This window comes from Apodemus sylvaticus, chromosome 9 (genome assembly GCF_947179515.1).
Source record: "Apodemus sylvaticus chromosome 9, mApoSyl1.1, whole genome shotgun sequence".
NCBI lineage: Eukaryota > Metazoa > Chordata > Mammalia > Rodentia > Muridae > Apodemus > Apodemus sylvaticus.
The window spans coordinates 30,598,735-30,620,179 of NC_067480.1; the positions used below are offsets into that span (position 1 = coordinate 30,598,735).

General features: G+C 41.3%; 1 protein-coding gene across 1 annotated transcript in view; it reads right to left on the reverse strand.

The window, feature by feature from the left end:
• Col4a3 (collagen type IV alpha 3 chain) overlaps positions 1-21,445 on the reverse strand; it is a 136,695-nt gene that overhangs the window by 28,068 nt on the left and 87,182 nt on the right. Inside the window, exons 26-37 of the mRNA XM_052192369.1 lie at positions 20,363-20,531; positions 18,408-18,500; positions 17,685-17,786; positions 15,826-15,923; positions 15,251-15,401; positions 14,829-14,942; positions 13,703-13,870; positions 10,857-10,946; positions 10,412-10,546; positions 3,674-3,772; positions 2,762-2,851; positions 2,297-2,436 (exon numbers count right to left, since the gene is read on the reverse strand). Of these exons, the coding sequence (XP_052048329.1) occupies positions 2,297-2,436; positions 2,762-2,851; positions 3,674-3,772; positions 10,412-10,546; positions 10,857-10,946; positions 13,703-13,870; positions 14,829-14,942; positions 15,251-15,401; positions 15,826-15,923; positions 17,685-17,786; positions 18,408-18,500; positions 20,363-20,531 (1,449 nt within the window). The remainder of the gene's footprint in view (positions 1-2,296; positions 2,437-2,761; positions 2,852-3,673; positions 3,773-10,411; positions 10,547-10,856; positions 10,947-13,702; positions 13,871-14,828; positions 14,943-15,250; positions 15,402-15,825; positions 15,924-17,684; positions 17,787-18,407; positions 18,501-20,362; positions 20,532-21,445) is intronic.

Genomic DNA, 21,445 nt, shown 5'->3' on the forward strand with positions numbered 1-21,445 from the left:
TGAGATAGGATCTCTTGTGGCTTAGGCTGGATTCCATCTTGGGTGGTCAACGGTGACTGACCCTCACTGCTGATTATCCTGCCTCCATCTCCCAAGTGCTGGAACCACAAGTACAAGAGAAGATGTTCCTCTACTGGCTCCAGAGAGACAGCTTCTGAGGCAGCAACTTCATGGTTTGGATCCTTAAACCCTTGAACATCTGATAGAAAAATCTCTTCTCCCTTTACAAAAACATGTACCCAAGGCCTTTACATACAATTTAGGTTAGTGGGTCACTTGAGATGCTACAGATTTCTCCAGGGAGGGCCCTGGAACCCCTCATTTAAAAGCTCTGCTTCTGGGGCTGGAGAGATGGCTTAGAGGTTAAGATGCTCTTCCAGAGGTCCAGAATTCAATTCCCAGCAACCACGTGGTGGCTCACAACCATCTATGAGATCTGGAGCCCTCTTCTGTTATGCAGTGTATATGCAGGCAGAATACTGTGTATATAATAAATAAATAAATCTTAAAAAACAAAAAAGCTCTGCTTCCTGGAATGTCTGTTAACAACTCTGTACTTGCACATCTCTGACTCTTAGGGCAAGTGCAGAAAAAAAAGGTGTGAAGGAAATGAACCTAGGAGAGGAGCCAACTCCACTGAAATATCGAGTGGTCGCCACACCTGCGATAGCCAGCCTCAGTCTGAGGGAACACAGGTTCTGAGGAAGGACACTGCCACAAGATAAGGAGGTTCTGCATAACGAAGTGAAGACATTTTTAAATCTTCTAACACAAGGAGACATACAGGCAGCTCAGGAGTTTGTTTACTTGTTAATGATGTTGAAGAGCCATTTTATTCTATGCCTTTCATTTTATTTTAATGAGACAAAGAGTTTTGCACATAGAATGCAAAATCTCCACATGAGAAACAGCAAGAACAAACAATGTTATGTCTGGAGAAAAGAAACCCTTTCCTGTCAGTTTTGGGGAGCCTGTCACCTCTGCCCCCTGTGCGAGCACACTTAAGTGGCAGGGACAGACATTTCTTGGTGGCTGAAATAGATTTTCCCAAATTGAGAGCATGCAATAGTCTCAATTGTGGAAATAAATAAGAATGTGTTTCATGGTATGTATTCCCTGATAAGTGGATATTAGCCCAGAAGCCTGGAATACCCAAGTTTGACAGACCACAGACCACACGAAGCTTAAGAAGGAAGGCCAAAGTGTAGATACTTTCGTCCTTCTTTGAAGGGGTATCAAAATGCCCATGGGAGGAAATACAGAGACAAAGTGTGGGGCAGAGTCTGAAGGATAGACCATCCAGAGACTGTCCCACCTGGAGATCCGTCTCATACACAGTCACCAAACCCAGACACTATTGTGGATGCCAACAAGTGCTTGCTGACAGGAGCCTGATATAGCTGTTTCCAGAGAGGCCCTGCCAATGCCCGATAAATACAGAGGTGGGTGCTCACAGCCAACCATTGGACTGAGCACAGGGTCTCCAAAGGAGGAGCTAGAGAAAGGACCCAAGGAGCTGAAGGGGTTTGCAGCCCCATAGGAGGAACAACAATATGAATCAACCAATACCCCCAGAGCTCCCAGGAACTAAACCACCAACTAAAGAGTACACATGGAGGGACCCAGGGCTCCAGTCACATGGGTAGCAGAGGGTGGCCTAGTCAGACATCAATGAGAGGAGAGGCCCTTGAACCTGTGAAGGCTCATTGCTCCAGGGTAGGGGAATGCCAGGTTAGGGAAGCAGGAGTGGGTAGGTTAGTGAGCCGGGGGAGGGGTGATGGGATAGGGGGTTTTGGGAGGGGAAACAAGGAAAGGGGATAACATTTGAAATGTAAATAAAGAAAATATCTAATAAAAATTGTTAAAAAAAAGTAAAACAGACTAAAAAGAAGAGAGCACAGGAAGTGATGACGAGATGATGAGATGGGAATGGGAAGAAAGTGTATGGGTTGTGGGTAAGAAAAAACACAATAGAATAGGTACAGAAACAAAGTGAACAACCATAAATAGTTGAACAATATACAAAACAAAAACAAAGCAATTCTGATATATATTTATAACCTATTAAAGATTACTCATCTTGCTTTGGGCAAAAAAAAAAAATGTGTTTAAAACAAACAAGCAAATACCATCACCACCACCAAAACCAAAAACCATAGCTGCCTGCCTGAATGTATAGAAATTTCTTTCTTTCTTTTTTTTTTTTTTTTTAATTCCTGGACTGAATTTGGTCTTTGTTGATATCTTAAGGCTTCCTACCTTTGCCAAAATATAACTGTTTCAGTGGTCTATATACCTTTGGTCCTGGTGGTCCGAGCCTTGCACCTTCTGAATAACCTGGCTCCCCCTTATCTCCTTGGGGACCATGGCTCCCGGGCAGGCCTGGTCTTCCAGCTAGACCTGGAAGTCCTGACATTCCTTTTCTCCCTTTAGGGCCTGCAACGAGGACAGATATCAGGTAAGAGGAGAGAAGGAGGGATCTGGAAGTATCCTATCTCGACGCTTGTATGAATCATTCTCCAAGAAGGTAGATTTTCAGAATCAGAAATATCAGGTTATAGAATGTGCGGTTATTATACAACAGATGTATCTTGTTACCGCTTATATTCAGGTTCCAAACAGAATCTTTGTCTAAAAGCAAGGCTTGTTGACACAAACTTTCCATTAAATGAAAAAAAAAAAAAAAAAGAAGAAACAAACCAATCTATATAGTTCTGCCTTGTGGGCTCACTGGCTCATAAGAACAAGATGATGGCATTACCTGGCACCCCCATGTTCCCCATGATTCCTGGCATGCCGCGTGGTCCGGGTCTTCCAGGATTTCCGCTGTTCCCTGTATCTCCTCTAGGGCCTTGAGAAGAAATAGAGTCACATAACCCAGTTCCATATCTTCTGTTTGTATGGGTAGATAGGTACAGAACTTTCTATTAAATGAAAAAATCAAAACAATACAAAGCACAGAAAATCTACGGTTGTTGTGATTTTGAGGGTTTATAATTACAGGACGCCGTTAGCTGGCCCACACGTTCCCTATAAGTAGGTAAGTGCAGAACTCCTCCGCTAGCTGGCTAAGGGTTAACTGTTCTTTTGTGTTCTGCTAGGGCTCACCATAGGACTAGGAACTTGGGATGTGGAAAACTGGGTAATGTGAGAGTCCTATTATTAGGCCTGTTCAAAGCCACCCTAAGACCAACGTCTGTACTGCAGTGCAGTACTGTCTGTCAGCATCCTGAGGGTTAATTGCCATGTAAGCTACTTTGCTATTGAGGTGGCCTGGGATCGAAGATTACTTTAATAGCTTAAAATTGCTTTGCAAAGTCAATAATTTGTTTACAAAAGGAAGACACAAAAGCAAAAATGACTAGAGCATTAATTTTTCTTTATCTTTGACGTGTTAAAAAGAAACCGTTTGAGTATAAAATGGGAATGACATGTAGGATGTTTCTCAGTCGATTTATGCCAGCTACTAAACACATTTACTTTGGTTTAATTTAGAACAAATTGATGCCAGCTACTGAACCCATTTACCTTGGCTTAATTTAGGACAAATTTCTCCTGGAACACTTTCCAGGCAGATTTTATGGTTGACTTAATGAATCTAGAAGTAAGCTTTATTACATTTAGCTCTAAGAATGCTTAGACCGTGAAGTTTCTATTGGAGAGTTAGCCATACCTGGAGGGCCTGGTAGTCCAGGCAATCCCTCGAGGCCTTTCGGACCTGGTAACCCTGGATTGCCTCTGTTTCCTTTTTCACCTGGATTTCCTACAAATCCTAAAGGTAAAGAGCAGACATTAGGAAGCTGAAGATAGGGTTCTGTGGTGAAGTGCATGTCTAAAGTTCATGTAGTCATGAGTTTCAGCTGGCACTGAAGCAAACTGAAAGTTCATCAGCCTCATCCACACCCTGTCTGAGCTGATGCATTATTGCCAAAGCACAGCATCGAGTATTTATCAAGAGCAGAGAGAGCTGTTTGCTTCTGCCTCTGTTAGAGAAATTGAATGAACTGAGGTCTAGAAACCATTAGCACAGTGTGTGGCTCCAATCAGGTAACTATCGTCATGATATGCATTCAAGCAACATTTGAAAGGCTGAACTGTAGTTTAGTGGTAGATCCCTTCCCCAGGATGTGTGAAGCGCTGAGCTCAATCCCCGAGGCCGCAAACAGGAACAAGATATTTTAAGATTTAGCAGCCTAAATACCTCTTCATTTTTTTTTTTTTTGTAGTAAAGCAGTGTATGACACTATTCTTATATAAACAATTCTACTCTCAATCCATTTGTTAAGGTTTATTAGGCATTGGAGAAGTCAAAGACCCTGTCTAGAACCAGACTGCCAGGATTTCAAAGTAGTTTTGCATAGCTAGGAGGTTCACTAACATCCCAGGACATCCTTTTATCCCTAAAACTTGACTTTGATTTATTCTCCTGCTTACTTAAATTCACTGATACTCCTTTACCAGCAATCAATTAGGAACTTCCCAAGCTACATGGAACATTCTTCAGTCTGTCCTTGGCCTGAGTTTTTGCCTTTTCCTGTTTATACACCTATTTACATAGGGATTAAGTGTCTAATTAACAGACAGGTCTGGTGCTGAGCTTGGAAACAAAAATAAGCCACATTCCCCTTCCTAAGTTTTCCGTGCTTAATTAAGGAGACAGAAGAGCAACAAAAATTGCCACCCAGTGAGATAAGTTCTGTAATACAGTTGGGCACAATAGGTGACATAGGGGAGAATTTCTGGAAGAGAGATTGTTTTGTGGCTCAGCTTTGGAAACACGTGGCTAATTGGATGAAGCAAGCACAGGATGAGACTGGATTTCCAGGCTAGACAATAGCCTGTGCAGAGAAAGGGCTGGTAAAAGAGTTCGATTGTTCTGCACCTTCGCTTTCCCATTTGTCAGCATCTAAGCATGCATATTGTTCAGCGAATGCATCTGCTCTAAGCCTGCAGGCCATGTATAGCTTGATTCCACCCATTCATTCAGGTATGCACTTAGTTGGTCTCTCTTTCTGCCTTCATGTAGACTGAAGAATGAACTGAGGTTATAAGGCTTCCACGGCAAACATTTTTATTTTTATCCATAGAGGCATCTCACAGGCCCTGGCTTGATTGTATAAGGCTCTAGAGCCAAGAATGTTTTGTAAAAGACAAAAGAAAAACAAAAACAAGAAACAAACAAAAAATGTAACAGTGTACCAATGAAAATTGTTAAAGGCTTATAAAAATAAAGCCAAAGAAAAATATGCAACAGAGACCTCATACGGCCTACAAAGCTTAGCATTTACAGCTTGGATTGAAACAGGGTTTAGGTCCCACTAATGTTTCTTCCCCCTACCAAACTGTTAAGTTTCACTGTGACCAGTAAGCTATACATATACATTCAGGACATAATAAAACACCTAACCCACAGACATTTTTTTATTTTATTTTTTTATTTACATTGCAAATGATTTCCCCTTTTCTGGGTCCCCACTCCCCGCAAGTCCCATAAGCCCTCTTCCGTCCGCCTATTCTTCCATCCACCCCTTCCCACTTCCCTGTTCTGGAATTCCCCTATACTCTTGCACTGAGTCTTTCCAGAACCAGGGCCCACTCCTCCATTCTTTTTGGACATCATTTAATTTGTGGATTCTGTCCTGGATATTCAAAGTTTCTAGGCTAATATCCACATATCAGTGAGTACATACCATGATTGATCTTTTGAGACTGGGTTACCTCACTTAGTATGATGTTCTCCAGCTCCATCCATTTGTCTAAGAATTTCATGAATTCATTGTTTCTAATGGCTGAATAGTACTCCACTGTGTAAATATACCACATTTTTTGTATCCATTCCTCCGTTGAAGGACATCTAGGTTCTTTCCAGCTTCTGGTTACTACAAATAGGGCAGCTATGAACATAGTGGAGCATGTGTCCTTATTGCATGCTGAAGAATCCTCTGGATATATGTCCAGTAGTGGTATAACCCACAGACATTAAAAAATAAGTGTTGAACACATACATGGCACGTGGCTGGAGATGTGTATACGGTACATGGAGGTTCAGTTCTTTCTAACACTTCATTATTTCTTAATTTCATGTATGAATACAATGTATTAAGATACTATTTCTTCTCTCTCACTTCAACACCTGCTCAATCTACCCCTCCCTCCATAGCTTTTTCCCATTTCCTCTTCTTTTTCCTCCCTTTCTTCCTTTTAAAACAATCCCTCGAGTCTAATTAGTGCTGCCCATATATGCATGTGCGTATCATTCCATGAGTGTATGCATGTTGTAGTGTTCCCTGCAACATGGGCAAGGTATCATGGGCCACACCATTGGAAAAAAAATTGGCCCTCTCTCTTGGTATAGTCAATTTGATACAACTAGAGTCACCTGAGAAGGGGGAACCTTAACTGAAGAGCTGCCTTGATCTGGTTGGTCTGTGGCCAGTCTATCAGAGATTATGGCTGAGGTGGGCTCAGTCTACTGTGGGTAACACCAACCATAGACAGATGGGCCTGGTTATGTAAACCAGAGAGGAGCCAGGAACCACCATTCTTCCATCCTTTCTGCTTCTGGTTCTTCTTGAGTTCCTACCCTAACTTCCTACAATGATGGATTTGTGAACTGGAAGTGTAAGCAAACTGAGTCCCTTCGTCCCCAAGTCACCTTTCTTCAAAGTAAACTAGAACACTCTCCTCCGGTGGCCTCCAACTGCCAGTAGGAGTGGGAGCCTCAGAAAGCCTTGGATCCGGGGGCTTTTCTGAACCTGACTCACAAGCCTAATCATGGAGGCTCCTCTGACTGTCATGTTTGCTGAGTTCTCTGCTTCTGGGAATTATTTCCTCCAGGAGTTGTGGTCCAGACACTTGACAGCATATCAAAGGAAGAAGGACAAGTGCGACCACTGGAGCCGTCTGCTTCCTCTCAGTTACAATGGAGAATCAACTTCATCTCTCAACACCTATGAACTTAGCAGTCGCAGGCCCAGCTCCTCGGCTTGTGAGATTGAGTTGATATTTATCAAGCGTACAATGGTACCTGAACATGGTGCTACATTACACAGGCCTTTGTTAAATAATATACTATTTCTCATTTATACCTTACCTTTTTTTTTAAAAGGATTTATTTATTTCATGTATGTGATTACGCTGTCACTGTCTTCAGACACACAAGAAGAGGGCATCGGAGTCCATTACAGATGATTGTGAGCCACCATGTGGCTGCTGGGAATTGAACTCAGGACTTCTAGGAAGAGCAGTCAGTGCTCTTAACTGCTAATCCATCTCTTCAGCCCTACACCTTACATTTGTTTTTTTGTTTTGTTTTGTTTTGTTTTTTTAGAAATACCTGTTTCCCATTCAGATGTTTCAAAGTAAGAATGATTACTACAGATTTTTACCCTATAGTCTCTTCCAAATTTGGAGTGAATGTCTTTGGGTATAAAAATCACATTCTTGCAAAAACAGGTATGTCATGGTACCCTAATATTCAAGAAGTTAAGTTGGGAGAATCTTGCACTTGAACCCAGCCTGGCTACATAACAAATTCAAAGCTAGAATGGATTGTATAGTAAGATTCTGTCTCAAAACCATACTGAAAAAAAATGAATCATGCAGATATTTGAAAGGCTTAGATAACACATTCCCTTTTTGGTTGTTCAATCTGTGATCCTCAGCTATGTATCAGAAATGTTAAGTGACAACATACACCTTCACTTAAGTAGATTTTTTTTCACTTAAGTACATGGTAGCTACTACTTCCTATATCAAAAATAAGTATGTCCTATAAGTTAATTTTCCCCAAAGATCATTCATTTTCTTTGTTGACAAAATTGGGTCAACAAGATTGGGTCTCACTTCAGGGCTTGTCAGATGTTAATTCCAGAAAGCTCTTTGGTATGCCTGGAGAGACTCTATTCAGTCTTTCTAACATGGGCTATGCAGGATTTGTTTGTTTTGAGACAGGGTCTTACTATGTCATCTTGGCTGGCCCGGAACTGGCTGTGTAGAGCAGGCTGGCCTTAAACTCAGACGTGTGGCTGCCTTTATCTCCTAAGTAAATGCTTATGTGCCAAGCACAACAATATTATTGAAGAATACCTGATTTCTCAAGTCACATGACATCTTTTTCTACTCTAATGTGGTTCTGCAGCAACAATGTTTTTTTTTTTAATGCCTTCTCTTTGGTGAGTGTTTATCCTCAAAGGTAATGTTTGACCCAGAAATTCTGTTTGTTTAATGTTTCTTGAGGTCCAATCTGATCAAGAGGACTAAATTTGATCCCTCTTAAGAATTGGCTTGATCCTGGTCATATAAATTGTACAACAAAAACACCTGCAAAAGCCAGGTGATGGGCTGGAGAGATGGCTCAGTGGTTAAGAGCACTGACTACTCTTCTGAAGGTCCTGAGTTCAAATCCCAGCAACCATATGGAGACTCACAACCATCTATAATGAGATCTGACACCCTCTTCTGGTGCATCTGAAGACAACTACAGTGTACTTAGATATAACAATAAATAAATCTTTTTTTAAAAAGCCAGATGATTTGAAATAATTTGAATGGATTTGATTTGATTTGAATGGACTATAGGGTAAAAATGGAATCATGTCCAATCGTCATGCCCTAACAAGTAACTGTATGTTGAAAGACTAAAGTTCAGGACAACAGATGTTTTCCTGACTGTTCTCCAAGGACTTCAAATATGAGAAGATGTTTTTCGAAGCAATCAGAAAAATCTATCCTGATATTTAATAGAATAAAGTAGAATTTGCAGCAGAGGTTTCCATTTCTACCAGAAACACTGTTTTTACTGCTGTTAATTTGGCTTCCCCGCCCCCTGCTACAAGATTTTACTCTGTAATCTAAGTTACCTTAGAACTCATAATCCTCCTGCCTCAGCCTCCTGAGTGCTGAAATTATAGGTTTATGCCATCTGGTCACCTGCCTGGCTGGCTGAGAGAATTTTTTTTTTTTTAAAAACAAACCTTCTTAAAAAAATTTTACTGATTTACAGAAGGCCATTTTCATGCAAGCATATAAACTACGTTGAGCAGATTCCCCTCCAGACCCCACTACTATCTTCTTTCTATCCCACTCTTGTTTACGTTGAGCAGATAGATCCCCCTCCAGACCCCAGTACTTTCTCCTTTCTATCCTACTCCTACTCGTATTCCTTGTTTCCTTGTACAGCTTTACTTGTACTTTGATTTCATATGCACTATATGATAGTGCTTATAAATATAAAATCTAGACTAGACACATGAGAGAACATATGGAGTGTTGAAGTTTGGTCTTTTGCTATGTATTGTAATGCTAATTACTGGCCCCCCAAGTTATCCCCAAGACCTGGTTGCCCTCAGGGATGAGAGAATCTGAACATAGACCCAAGTGACCCTTTGTAACCTTGCCCCCCAAGTTATTCCTGATTGGTAAATAAAGATGCCTACAGTCTATAGCTGTGCAGAATTGAGAAGGGCGGAGTTTTTGGTTTCCCGGCTTGGGGTCTGAGGAGAGACCATGAAGCAAGCGCAGGAAGGAGAGGAAGGAGAGAGAAAGACAGGACGGAGTATGGGAATCCCAAGAACTGCCCATGTGTGCTGGCCATTGGCATTAAGAGCGGTGCAAGTGGAAGATGGCAAGTCATACCTTGGAGTTATTGATAAGGGAGGTAAGAACTAATAGCTTAGAGGGTAGATATGCCCTCAGCTCTAGTGCCGATTAAGGCGTATTTGAAATAGAAAAGCTGTGCGTGTTTTATCTGGGAACTGAGTCACCAAAGGTGTAGTAGAAACCCCTGGTCTGAGATTAAATGATCTCAACAATGCCTGAGACTCAACAATGTCTGAGACTCAACAATGTCTGAGACTGAATCAGTTAACTTTATGGTTATCATCGGTTGAATCCATTTTCCTGTAAACGTCTTAACTTTGTTCTTTCTCATCTTCTGCAAATAAACCCCCAAATGATAAATAAATAAATAAATCCAAAAATCAATCAATCAATCAATCAATCAATCAATCAATCAATCTGTTGCATGTGCATCAGGTTTTGTATGTCCACCTTTCTGTTGAAGGACACCTAGGCTGCCTCTGTAACTTTGATGTCACTGCAAGTAGTACTGCAATGAACATCACTGTGTGGGTGTCAGAGAAATAGATGTTGTTCATACACTTCTCAAAACACTGGGTGTTGAGGCTTATGAGTGACAGACAGAAGTAACCAAAGCAGGTCCTTAATAATCAGTGAGTATCTATTTAAATCCAGCAACTGGGATATAAAACTAATTTAGTAATAAAAAATGAATGCGTGTAGCTTCCAGATGTCTGACTGAGCAGGTGACTAAACCCAGTCAACTAAAGGGTTTTCCTCCAATAGTGTTAGTTCCAGAATCGGCTGACTCTAAACAGGAACAGTTCTTTACCTTTAAGTCCAGGCTCTCCTTTGTCTCCCTTTAAGTGTAGTGCTCCGGGAGGCCCAGGCTCTCCCTTCTCGCCTCGTTCGCCTTTGGCTCCCCGGAGTCCTGTTTCTCCTTTTATTCCTGGGATTCCGAGGCTACCTGATAGAAGTAACCAAGCAGGTCCTTATAGTGCACCAGAATCCAAAGCTTAGCAGCATGCATATGATATAAAACAAAAGTGTGTACAGAGCTTTGAACTTGATAGTATCCCAAGCACTTAACAGTGTTGGCCTACTTTTGCAGGGCGAAAATAAGATCCAGACAAATGGGGGAAGGGAATACAGAACACAGAAAAAGCAAATGCATTCGTCACAGACAGCTATTTTTTCTTAAAGAATAAACGCCATTTGTTTTGCGATTATGTACGTGAACACTCTCCTTGCCTCATACCACCGAGAACTTCACTCACCTCTCTGCCCCTGTGAGCCTGGTTTCCCAGGAGGTCCCGGAGGGCCAGTGGTTCCAGGATAGCCCATTATTCCAGCCTCTCCTTTCTCGCCTATGGCAACAAATTAACAAAAAAGAAAATATTCCAGACAATAAAATAATGGAGACAGAGAAACTGGGAACAGATGGTCTTTTGTAAATAGGATAAAAACCAGGTTTGTGTAAGAGGTGGGTTGGTGTCTTTAAAATTTCATCTGTCTGGATGTCATTCATTGTAGCAAATAACACCGTGGTTGACAACAGAGTGCCCTGAATCCCTGCAACATTTCTCCGCTTTCCTTCTTCCCAGTATATCTTTTGATTTTATTCTTTTGCAGCCCATAGTTAAATTTGGTTTTTATTTCCTTTTTTTTTTTTTTTGAAATGTGGCATCCTGGGTGATAAGGTTTTATTCTGCCATTTTCATTTCCGGATATCATCATATTTTGCTCTTATCCACCCTAAAGTTGGTTTTAACATGTGGTTTTGACTGTTGTCTTATTATAAGAGAAGTGTCATAGATTCTAGTACCAGGAATAGAGCTGCCACAGAGGAAAAACCCAGTAATAGGAACCAAAGCATAATGTGTCAGTTAAGCAGTTATCCTGGTCTCCTCCCCAGGAGACTGGTTTTTGTTTGTTTGTTTGTTTTGTTTGTTTGTTTTTTGTTTTTTTTTTGAGACAGGGTTTCCTCTGTGTAGCCCTGGATGTCCTGGAACTCACTCTGTAGACCAGGCTGACCTCGAACTCAGAAATCCACCTGCCTCTGCCTTCCAAGTGCTGGGATTAAAGGTGTGCGCCACTACCACCCAACTGGGAGACCGTTTTCTTTTTTTTTTTTTAATTTTTTTATTCGATATAATTTATTTACATTTCAAATGATTTCCCCTTTTCTAGCCCCCCCACTCCCCGAAAGTCCCGTAAGCCCCCTTCTCTTCCCCTGTCCTCCCACCCACCCCTTCCCACTTCCCCGTTCTGGTTTTGCTGAATACTGTTTCACTGAGTCTTTCCAGAACCAGGGGCCACTCCTCCTTTCTTCTTGTACCTCATTTGATGTGTGGATTATGTTTTGAGTATTCCAGTTTTCTAGGTTAATATCCACTTATTAGTGAGTGCATACCATGATTCACCTTTTGAGTCTGGGTTACCTCACTGAGTATGATATTCTCTAGCCCCATCCATTTGCCTAAGAATTTCATGAATTCGTTGTTTCTAATGGCTGAATAGTACTCCATTGTGTAGATATACCACATTTTTTGCATCCACTCTTCTGTTGAGGGATACCTGGGTTCTTTCCAACATCTGGCAATTACAAATAGGGCTGCTATGAACATAGTAGAACATGTATCCTTATTACATGGTGGGGAGTCTTCTGGGTATATGCCCAGGAGTGGTATAGCAGGATCTTCTGGAAGTGAGGTGCCCAGTTTTCGGAGGAACCGCCAGACTGATTTCCAAAGTGGTTGTACCAATTTGCAACCCCACCAGCAGTGGAGGAGTGTTCCTCTTTCTCCACACCCTCTCCAACACCTGCTGTCTCCTGAATTTTTAATCTTAGCCATTCTGACTGGTGTAAGATGAAATCTTAGTGTTGTTTTGATTTGCATTTCCCTAATGACTAATGAAGTTGAGCATTTTTTAAGATGCTTCTCCGCCATCCAAAGTTCTTCAGGTGAGAATTCTTTGTTTAACTCTGTACCCCAGGATTGGAGATCCAGAAATGAACCCACACACCTATGGCCACTTGATCTTCGACAAAGAGACTGAAAACATCCAATGGAAAAAAGATAGCCTTTTCAACAAATGGTGCTGGTTCAACTGGAGGTCAGCATGCAGAAGAATGCGAATTGATCCATCCTTGTCTCCTTGTACTAAGCTCAACTCCAAATGGATCAAGGACCTCCACATAAAGCCAGACACTCTGAAGCTAATAGAAAAGAAACTGGGGAAGACCCTTGAGGACATCGGTACAGGGAGAAAGTTTCTGAACAGAACACCAATAGCGTATGCTCTAAGAGCAAGAATTGACAAATGGGACCTCATAAGGTTACAGAGTTTCTGTAAGGCAAAGGACACCATCAAGAGGACAGATCGGCAACCAACAAATTGGGAAAAGATCTTCACCAATCCTACATCAGATAGAGGGCTAATATCCAATATATATAGAGACCGTTTTTTTAAAGCATTATAAATATACGTTGAACTGATAATTCTGTGTATGGGTGACAGAAGAGGCTAGAAGGGAGTGGGAGATCCCCAGAGCTGGAGTTAATACAGGTGCTTACGAGCCACCTGATGTGGGTCCCTTGGGAGAACATCAACGATCTTAACTGGTGAGCCATCTCTCCAGCCGCTGAACTGATAAACTAAAGGATTTTTCATAAAAAAAGGAATCTAGATACAGATGACTTTGCTGGGAAGTTCTATCAAGTAGCTATATTCTTCATAGGCTCTTCCTGGAAATACTATGGGAGGACCCATTCCCAGCCTATTCTCTACAGGGCCAGAACTGATCCAAACAGGATTGAGCCACTACAAGAAAACTACTGACCAATGTTCCTTGTGAAATTAAATGTGAGAACCTCAACAAAATACTGGTTGGTATCTCATGCAAAAATTGCTCCATAAAAAGCAAAACCAACCATAACCTAGGTAATTATAAAATGTAATGGTTCTGCTTTCCCACCCTCCTGCCCCTTGATCCCTGCTCTCTTAAAATTAATTTAGGAGGAAAAATATACCAGCTAGAAAAGGCATACAGTGTGCAGAGTCCCCTGGAAGGAGCAATGTGGAAGGAGACTTAAGAAGACAATGGCAGAAGGAAGGATACCTGGTGGCCCTGGGAATCCTGGAGCTCCAGGATATCCTTTTTGGCCAGGTGGTCCCATCTCCCCTGGATGACCTGGTGTTCCCGGTGGTCCAGGCTCTCCAGGGACTCCAGACCTGTCCATGCCTGGGATGCCAGGGTCTCCCTTTGGCCCAGTATCACCTCTTCTTCCTACATATAAATAAGTGGATGATTGTTTTAACAAATGCCTTCTCTACCAACTACAACTGGTATATGCAATATTTTAGTGTTAATTGGTTTCTACATAATGTTGGGTTAAACAGTACACTGATCATTGGGTTTGTTTATTGTCTCCCTCTGCAAATTTCCCAATCCCCATTGCTCCAGCGTTGTCCATCTCATGGATCCCGCAGTGATGAAGGTAGAGTGCTTCTGTCTATTTCTGGGTGCTGCAGGTGCATTCTGGGACTGCACTTTATGCCAGTTTCCCAGTTTTTCTCCTTAGGCAAACATAGCAGCTCCAGAAAGGTGACCTCCTATATGCTCTGGAAACAGGGCACTGAAATGACTAAGATGGTGTCCAAGAATCAGGATGCTAGCCTACAGACACTAATGGAGGCCTAAAGAACCTTCCCCAGGAAACCAGGTCAGGTTGAAAGGGTCCAAAGAGGAAGGGTGTGATGTGTTTCACAGCAGCCTGGCTCACTTAGGCCGATTTTCATAAACCTTAGTTTCATGTTGCTTATGAAGTAATCAACTACACATTTGGGTTCACAACTCATTAAACAGGAAAGCTTGTGTACATGGTCTCCATTTTAATCATAGAGTTACTATTCCCTTATCTTATGGAAAGTAAAATACTGATTGAAAGTTTATGAATGTGTAGTATTAACTCTCCTATTTGTCAATTTACCTTTATCTTCTAGTCTGTTGATGGAGTTCATATTTCCTTACTTAAAATGAACAAATCAATTCACTATTTAAGTTTGCATCTCTTCCTCTAACCAGTACGCGCTGCTTGGATTGGTCATAAAAGCCAGGCTTACATTTCCAAAAGAGCATGTCGTGCTGAACAGGGGTCAGGGCTTCTTGCCGGACAGCTGCCACACAAACAGAAAAATACAGAGCCAGCGGACTCCTTACCTGCCTACCTAGCTCCTCCTCCTACCTGGTTGCCCTTTCAGTCCGTTCAAGCCTGGAAGTCCTTGGGGTCCCCTAGGTCCTGGTGTACACCTTCCTGGGGGTCCTTTTGCTCCAGGTGGTCCAGACTGTCCTGGGTCTCCTGCAGTAGAGAGTCCAGGGGTTTGCTCAGTCGCCAAAGCGCAAGCAAGACCCCAGAGTTGCTACCTCTTGGTCTTTCTGTACCTTCACCTTCCCAAACCAGCCTATAGTCAATACCTCTAGTCAATGCTTGTCTAGAGGCCCCTCATGGAAAAGGAAAGACAGAAGGAACATAGCACAGCCACGTTGAATAATAAAAGAATTAGGCCTTTTTGCTGATCTATTCAGAGACACAAATGTGTAGAGGCCCTCGAGAGCACCCACAGTGGAGCTCACGAAGGAGAAAGGTAATCACACTTGGCGTTATACCTGGAGGCCCGTCAAGCCCGTCTCTTCCTGGAGTTCCAGGGAGGCCTGGAAGCCCAGGGAAGCCAATATCTCCATTTTCCCCAGAATCGCCTCTTTCTCCTGGAAAGCCTGGTTTTCCTGGTTCCCCAGGCCTGCCTACGGATGGTTCTCCCTGTAGCAGAGACATTAGGTTAGCGTCTCCAATAGAATTCTTCTCAGTTCTACTTGCTAGGATGCTCTACATTTGTCTGCTTAGACACCACAGTTCAGCAAACATTTTCCTTTCAAGTTTGGTAAACAATTTTGGGACAAAATGCTGCTTAATGCTGCTTTTGGATACACAGTCCGTATCCATTGAAAGAGAGTGCCCCAGTATACGCTGAATGTTTATGAAGCCATTAATAAAGGCATAGAAAATGCTAGTTTCCACAGGAACTTAAAAATTAGTGTCTACAAATAAACTAAAAAGTGAATATCTTATTAGCAAATATACTGACAATCTCTAAACCCTAAGTATCTTGTCTGATAAGGGCTTTGCAGCTGCTGACTGCAATTGCCCATCCCTGAAATCAGTTTGTGATTTAGTCTCTGCTTACCTTGGCTCCTGGGAAGCCTGGCTCTCCAGGACGGCCAGGCTTTCCCATTTCCCCAGGACAACCAGGGGATCCTTTTGTTCCTGGGGAACCTTGATCGCCTACAGAAAACACAAAACAAAAGCAATGAACACTAGAGATTGGTCTCATAGAAAGCTTACGAGCAATATCTTCTTTATTGATTATGTTTATGAGGCTTCCAGGTAGACAGACACTTGTATACAAGTTTGGATGATGATTAAAACCAGCTGATAAATTAGCAGTTAAAAACAAGAAACCTCAGCAAAATTGAGTTTCAAGTCAAATTATATTGGCTTTGAAATTTGGTTCAATTACAAAAAAAAAAAAAAAAAAAAAAAAAAAGAAACCTCAACCAATTGAAATGTAAGTTATAGAACCCAATCTGAATGGATAAATCTATAACATAGTGTCTTGGTCCTCTAGCGCCTAAGCTAGCTCTGCTTCCCATACATTACTGCCTTTGTCCAGAAAGTGAATCCAGAGTTGCAAAAGTAGCATGCAAGTAATTGATGTATGGTCCAGGAAGAACTAGGCAAAATATGGGCCAGCCTCCATTACCTCACGGGGGAAGAAAACCAGGAAGTTAATATCAAAGTTGTCCTTGGAATTATATTTTCATTTACTAAGTATTCACTCACATGAGCAGAACTGATGTGGACTAAATAGCCAACAATGACTTATTAACAAGAGATAAAACAGCAAATTGTTGATTATATGCTAACAATAAAAGCAATGGTGAAACAAACACAACGTTATCATAAAGCTCACAGTGTTCTATTGTAATAGTCCATGCCCTGAGTTGCTTTGTTTTTTTAATATGAATCCTGGACAGGATTTTGTTTAGTGTGTTTATTATGCAATAAACCAGTTATTATGCAATAACTGCAGCTGGAATATTTGGAACATTTACTTTTTGATGAAAATATCATTTTTTTCTTGTCAAAAATATTTGTCTTATTATTTTAAAATTGTGTGTATGTGAGTGCCAATGCCTACAGAGACCAGAGGCAGCAGATCTCACTGGAGCTAGAGTTACAGGCAATTATGAAATGCCTGACACTTGTTCTGGGTATAGAACTCCTGTCCTCTGTAAGAGAATTGTATACTCTTACTGCTCAGCCATCTCTACTGCCCCCTGGTATCTTTTATTAAAGGAAAATAACTTCTCTAATTTATATCCAAGTTCACAGGGAAGCCTACATTTTTGTTTTGCTTTGTTTGGTGTAATGGAATGAATCCTAGCATTTGTTCATGGTAAACACACACTCTACTCCTGTACTATATCCCCAGCCTGATTGGTGATTTAATAGTTAATTTCTTATTTTAAAATGTGTGAAGTCCAGAAATATATAAATCTAAGAAGTACAGGATTAAATAAAAATTTCTTATGACCACAAAGAATTGGTATTACCTTTTTGGTGAATTACCTTCCAGGTGGTTCAGATGTTTTGCTTTGTTTTGTTATTTGAAGTGTGATTGATGTGCCTGTGTGGTGCCTCAGTATACAAAGTTTCCTGCTATGAAGCCTAACGATCTGAGTTTGATCCCTGGAACTCACATGATAGAAAGAGAGAATGGTCTCCTGCAACTGTCCTCTGATGCCATAATCCCTTCCTCGATGATACACAAAATAAATGAACTAAAAAAGTATGATTGACATATTATCCCACGAATCAATGTGAATTCTGTCTTTTCACCTGGTGTTGTCCCAAGACTTCTGAAGATTCTCGAAAGCATCATTTTGGCAGTTTATCCTAGGTATTTCCTATTTTATTTACCATTCATAATCACTGCTTTGAAATATCCACAGCGAACATTGTATTGTATAGTCTTTAATTTACCCTTAGGTCCTGGAGGCCCTGGGAATCCAACTTCTGGAATTCCTGGTTCACCATCAGGCCCCGGAAGGCCAGGACCACATTTTCCCACAGGTCCAGGCAAACCTTAAAAACACATACATGCACACATCAGTGACTTTCCTTCATTTGTTTCCAAAAGAAATGTCTGTGTTCTCTGTGTCGTTCCAGCGCTTTCTGGAAAGTATGAAATAATGTTAACATAACCTCAGCTTTTTTTCCCCCATTCCTATGCAATGGACCAGAGGTTAGGAATTGCTACCTATTTTAAAAATAGAACTTCATTCTTCAAAAAGGATATCTTTAACTCTATGTTGAAAATTAAATTTCGAATAACTTTAACAGAAAAGAAAAAAAATCAAGTTTGAAATGAAATTGCTGAGGGAAACACCCTGATTCATCAGGGGAGTCATTGCTTGCTTTGCCAGTGGAAGTCATGGGAATCATTCTGCTCTACAACCTCTGTAAGGACCTCTATATCCGCTCTCTTTTGGAACTGTTAGATCGGGAGCACCAGGGGAGTGTGTGTAACCCCAAGGGACAGCGGAAAGCTCCCTGCCAACTGGATTAGTCAGGATGGTTCCCATTTGTACTCTTTCAGATCCAACAGATGTATTTTTTTTTTCTTATAAGGGGAATCGTATTTTCTCAGGAAAGTAAGAGTGGCATCTGAGGTCATGGAGTCTATTTCACAGCTGAGATACTCACCAGGTAGACCTCTGGGGCCAGCCCGACCAGGGGGCCCTGGAGGGCCTGGGGGCCCTAGAACTGGAGTTGCAGTACTGGGTTCTCCTTTAAGACCTTAAAAAGAAAACATGATCGTGTGACTGGGTTGAGCATTACCGTGTGATTTCACAGCAGAGGGAAGTATTGTGAGGGAGTTATAAACACAGCCCAAGGAAAACAAAAGCAATCCCTGTTTTTCTGGAATGCTAAAGTAGTTTGGGGTAACCAGTCTGCAGAGACGCTTCTTGTTGGTCGGCAAATATTTATAAGCATCTGTTTAAGCCTTGCTTTAATCCATAACCCTGAAGGCTGATGTATTGGATCAAATATTGTTCCATAAATAGACACTAGGAATGCAGTTGGTGAATAGTGGTAGGGTACCAGTTTTTGGATGGTTGGTAACATGGAAAGCTAGTGTGGTCTATTGAACAAAACAACAAGTATGACTCAGCAGACCAGCCTGGCTGTTTTCAAGTTTCACAAGTTTGGACACATTTCTTAACCTCTTTGAGAAGTTCCTTATCTGTCACTGTGGAAATAACGATCACTTGGCAGACACATACTGAAGGCGATTTTAACACAGTGGCCAATATTAAGCCATGTTTGCGATTAGTCATCCCATAGTCATATGTCATATATATTTTTTTAAAGAAAAAAAACTCTTATGGTTCACAGTGTGTGATGGGAAATTTGATAATATATTTTATGATAATGAGCTCTCTCATTTAGATTCTTAGAGAAAAGAAAAGAAGGTTGAATGAAAGATCAAATGAAGTGAGACAAGTCACGTAAAGGGCCATACAGTAAATAATTTGGGTTCTGTAGTTATGATCTGTTACAGCTCCTTCACTCTGCCATTGTGGAGCAGCCAGAGAGAACAGAGTGTGGTTACATTGCAATAACATCTGTATGGACACTTTAGTTAGGAGTTCATGACTTTTAATGTGTAGCAGAATGTTGTTAAAATCATTTAAAACATGTTAAAAATTGTTAAAACAATATTGTCCATTGTTTAAAAACATCAGAACCATTCTAAACTTTCAGACCACTTAAAATGCATTGATGGGCTAGGTCTGAACTGTTGTCCAGTATGCTAAATCCCTGGATTAAAACAATAGCCTTCAAAGTAAAGTATTGGAAGACATAAAACAAGTAAGTATCATAAAATAAGCTTTACATACATGTGGATAAAAGACTGCATTTGCTTGATGACAGATATGAATACTAAGGAATGGCACCCAAACCTTGGTATAAATAGAGAATATGGTAGCCACTGTTTAAACTGATTGTACTAGGGATAAATGACAACACTGGCATTGCTTGTTGAAAATTCTCCACAATAAGGACCTATTTCTCCTGGACAGAGAATTATTTTCAGTAGTTGTAGGTTCCAAAAGTCACATGGATTTAAAAACTATTATCAATGATTGTTCATATAGCCTTCACAATGGACCTGTGAGAAATGGACTCATTTCTCACAGGTCCATTGTGAAGAAGCTATGACATTTTCAGGTGGATGTGTGAGAAATTCTATCCCGTATAAAGAATAAAATTTTCATATTCATATTTTCAAGTTTTGTTGGTAACCTGAAGTCACATATACAAGGGAAGATACTTCAGATTAAATTGTTGGCTTTTTGCCTTCCTTGAGTGTCTCATAATTGAGTTCTACTCAACCCAGGGCATGGGTTCATTTTGTATACTGATATTAGCCAGAAATACTGAGGATGACAGCAAGTTTCAGATGATCTGCATGTGATGGGGGAGATGAATTTTTTCCTGTCACGTCTTTACTTGTCCTTTCCCAGTCTCTGGGAAGACATATTTGCCAGGAACACATTTGCATGTGTATTTATTAGTTCTGAAGAACCTTTGTTGGCTGTGAGAACTGTCCCCCACTTCACAGAAAAGCAAGATTGGAAAAAAAACTAACCAACCGGCTTCTCCGGGTGGTCCCAGGGCTCCAGGGACTCCTTGGGCTCCCTTTGGACCTGGCTCTCCTTGGGGTCCATAGCCTGGGGGTCCAGCTGGTCCTGCAGGTCCTGGGGGTCCAGGGGATCCAGGAGCTCCTGGAGGTCCCTGGTCCCCTTTCCTTCCACTCAGGGCCTGTGACGAGAGGAACATGTTTAGTAATGTCTCAGTCTTATATCTCCTTACCATAGTTAATCTTAACTCCAACAGGGGGACCAAAGAGGCTGCCTGGGAACCCTTGGTTCTGTAGATGTACCAACAAAAACTGTCTACTGTATCTTCATGCAGAAGAGTCACATTGAATGTGAAAGTCTTGTTAGTGAGTCTGTAAATGAGTGTGTGTGTGTGTGTGTATGTGTGTGTGTGTGTGTGTATCTTCAACTTGCTTACCAAGTTTCCCCAGACTCTCCTAGGTGAGATCCCTTTTATCAGATAAATCTGATCAATCATTTGGAAAAGTGGAAAAGCTGGCATTTTGTAAATTTATTTGGACTCATTTCTCACAGGTCCATTGTGAAGAAGCTATGACATTTTCAGGTGGATGTGTGAGAAATTCTATCCCGTATAAAGAATAAAATTTTCATAAACTGAAATGCCTTGAACATTTTATCTTTTTTTATGACTGCCATATCCTATCTTTTATGAATTTACTAGAAGAATAGGAATGATCCCAGAAATGTTTACTAAAAATTTCCCTTGCTAGCAGTCATATTCCGTTCTTTGTCTTTCCCTTCCTCCTTTTCAGCCCCATTTCTCTCTCATGATTTTGAGACAGGATCTCACGTAGTCCATGTTGGCCTAGAGCTTCCTATATAGCTGAGAATGACTGTGAACTTCTGTTATCACAACCGTAAGTCTTGGATTACAGGTACGCACAATCATGGCCAGTTTGTTCACTGCTGAGGATCAAATCCAGACCTTCCTCTGTGCTAGGAAGGATGCTGCTGACGGAGACCCACAACCTACGCTGACCGTTTTTGGCTCTTTTCTGCACATGCACTTGATCTACATATTGAGATATGAGCTGTAAACCAGAGTCAGGGTAGAGT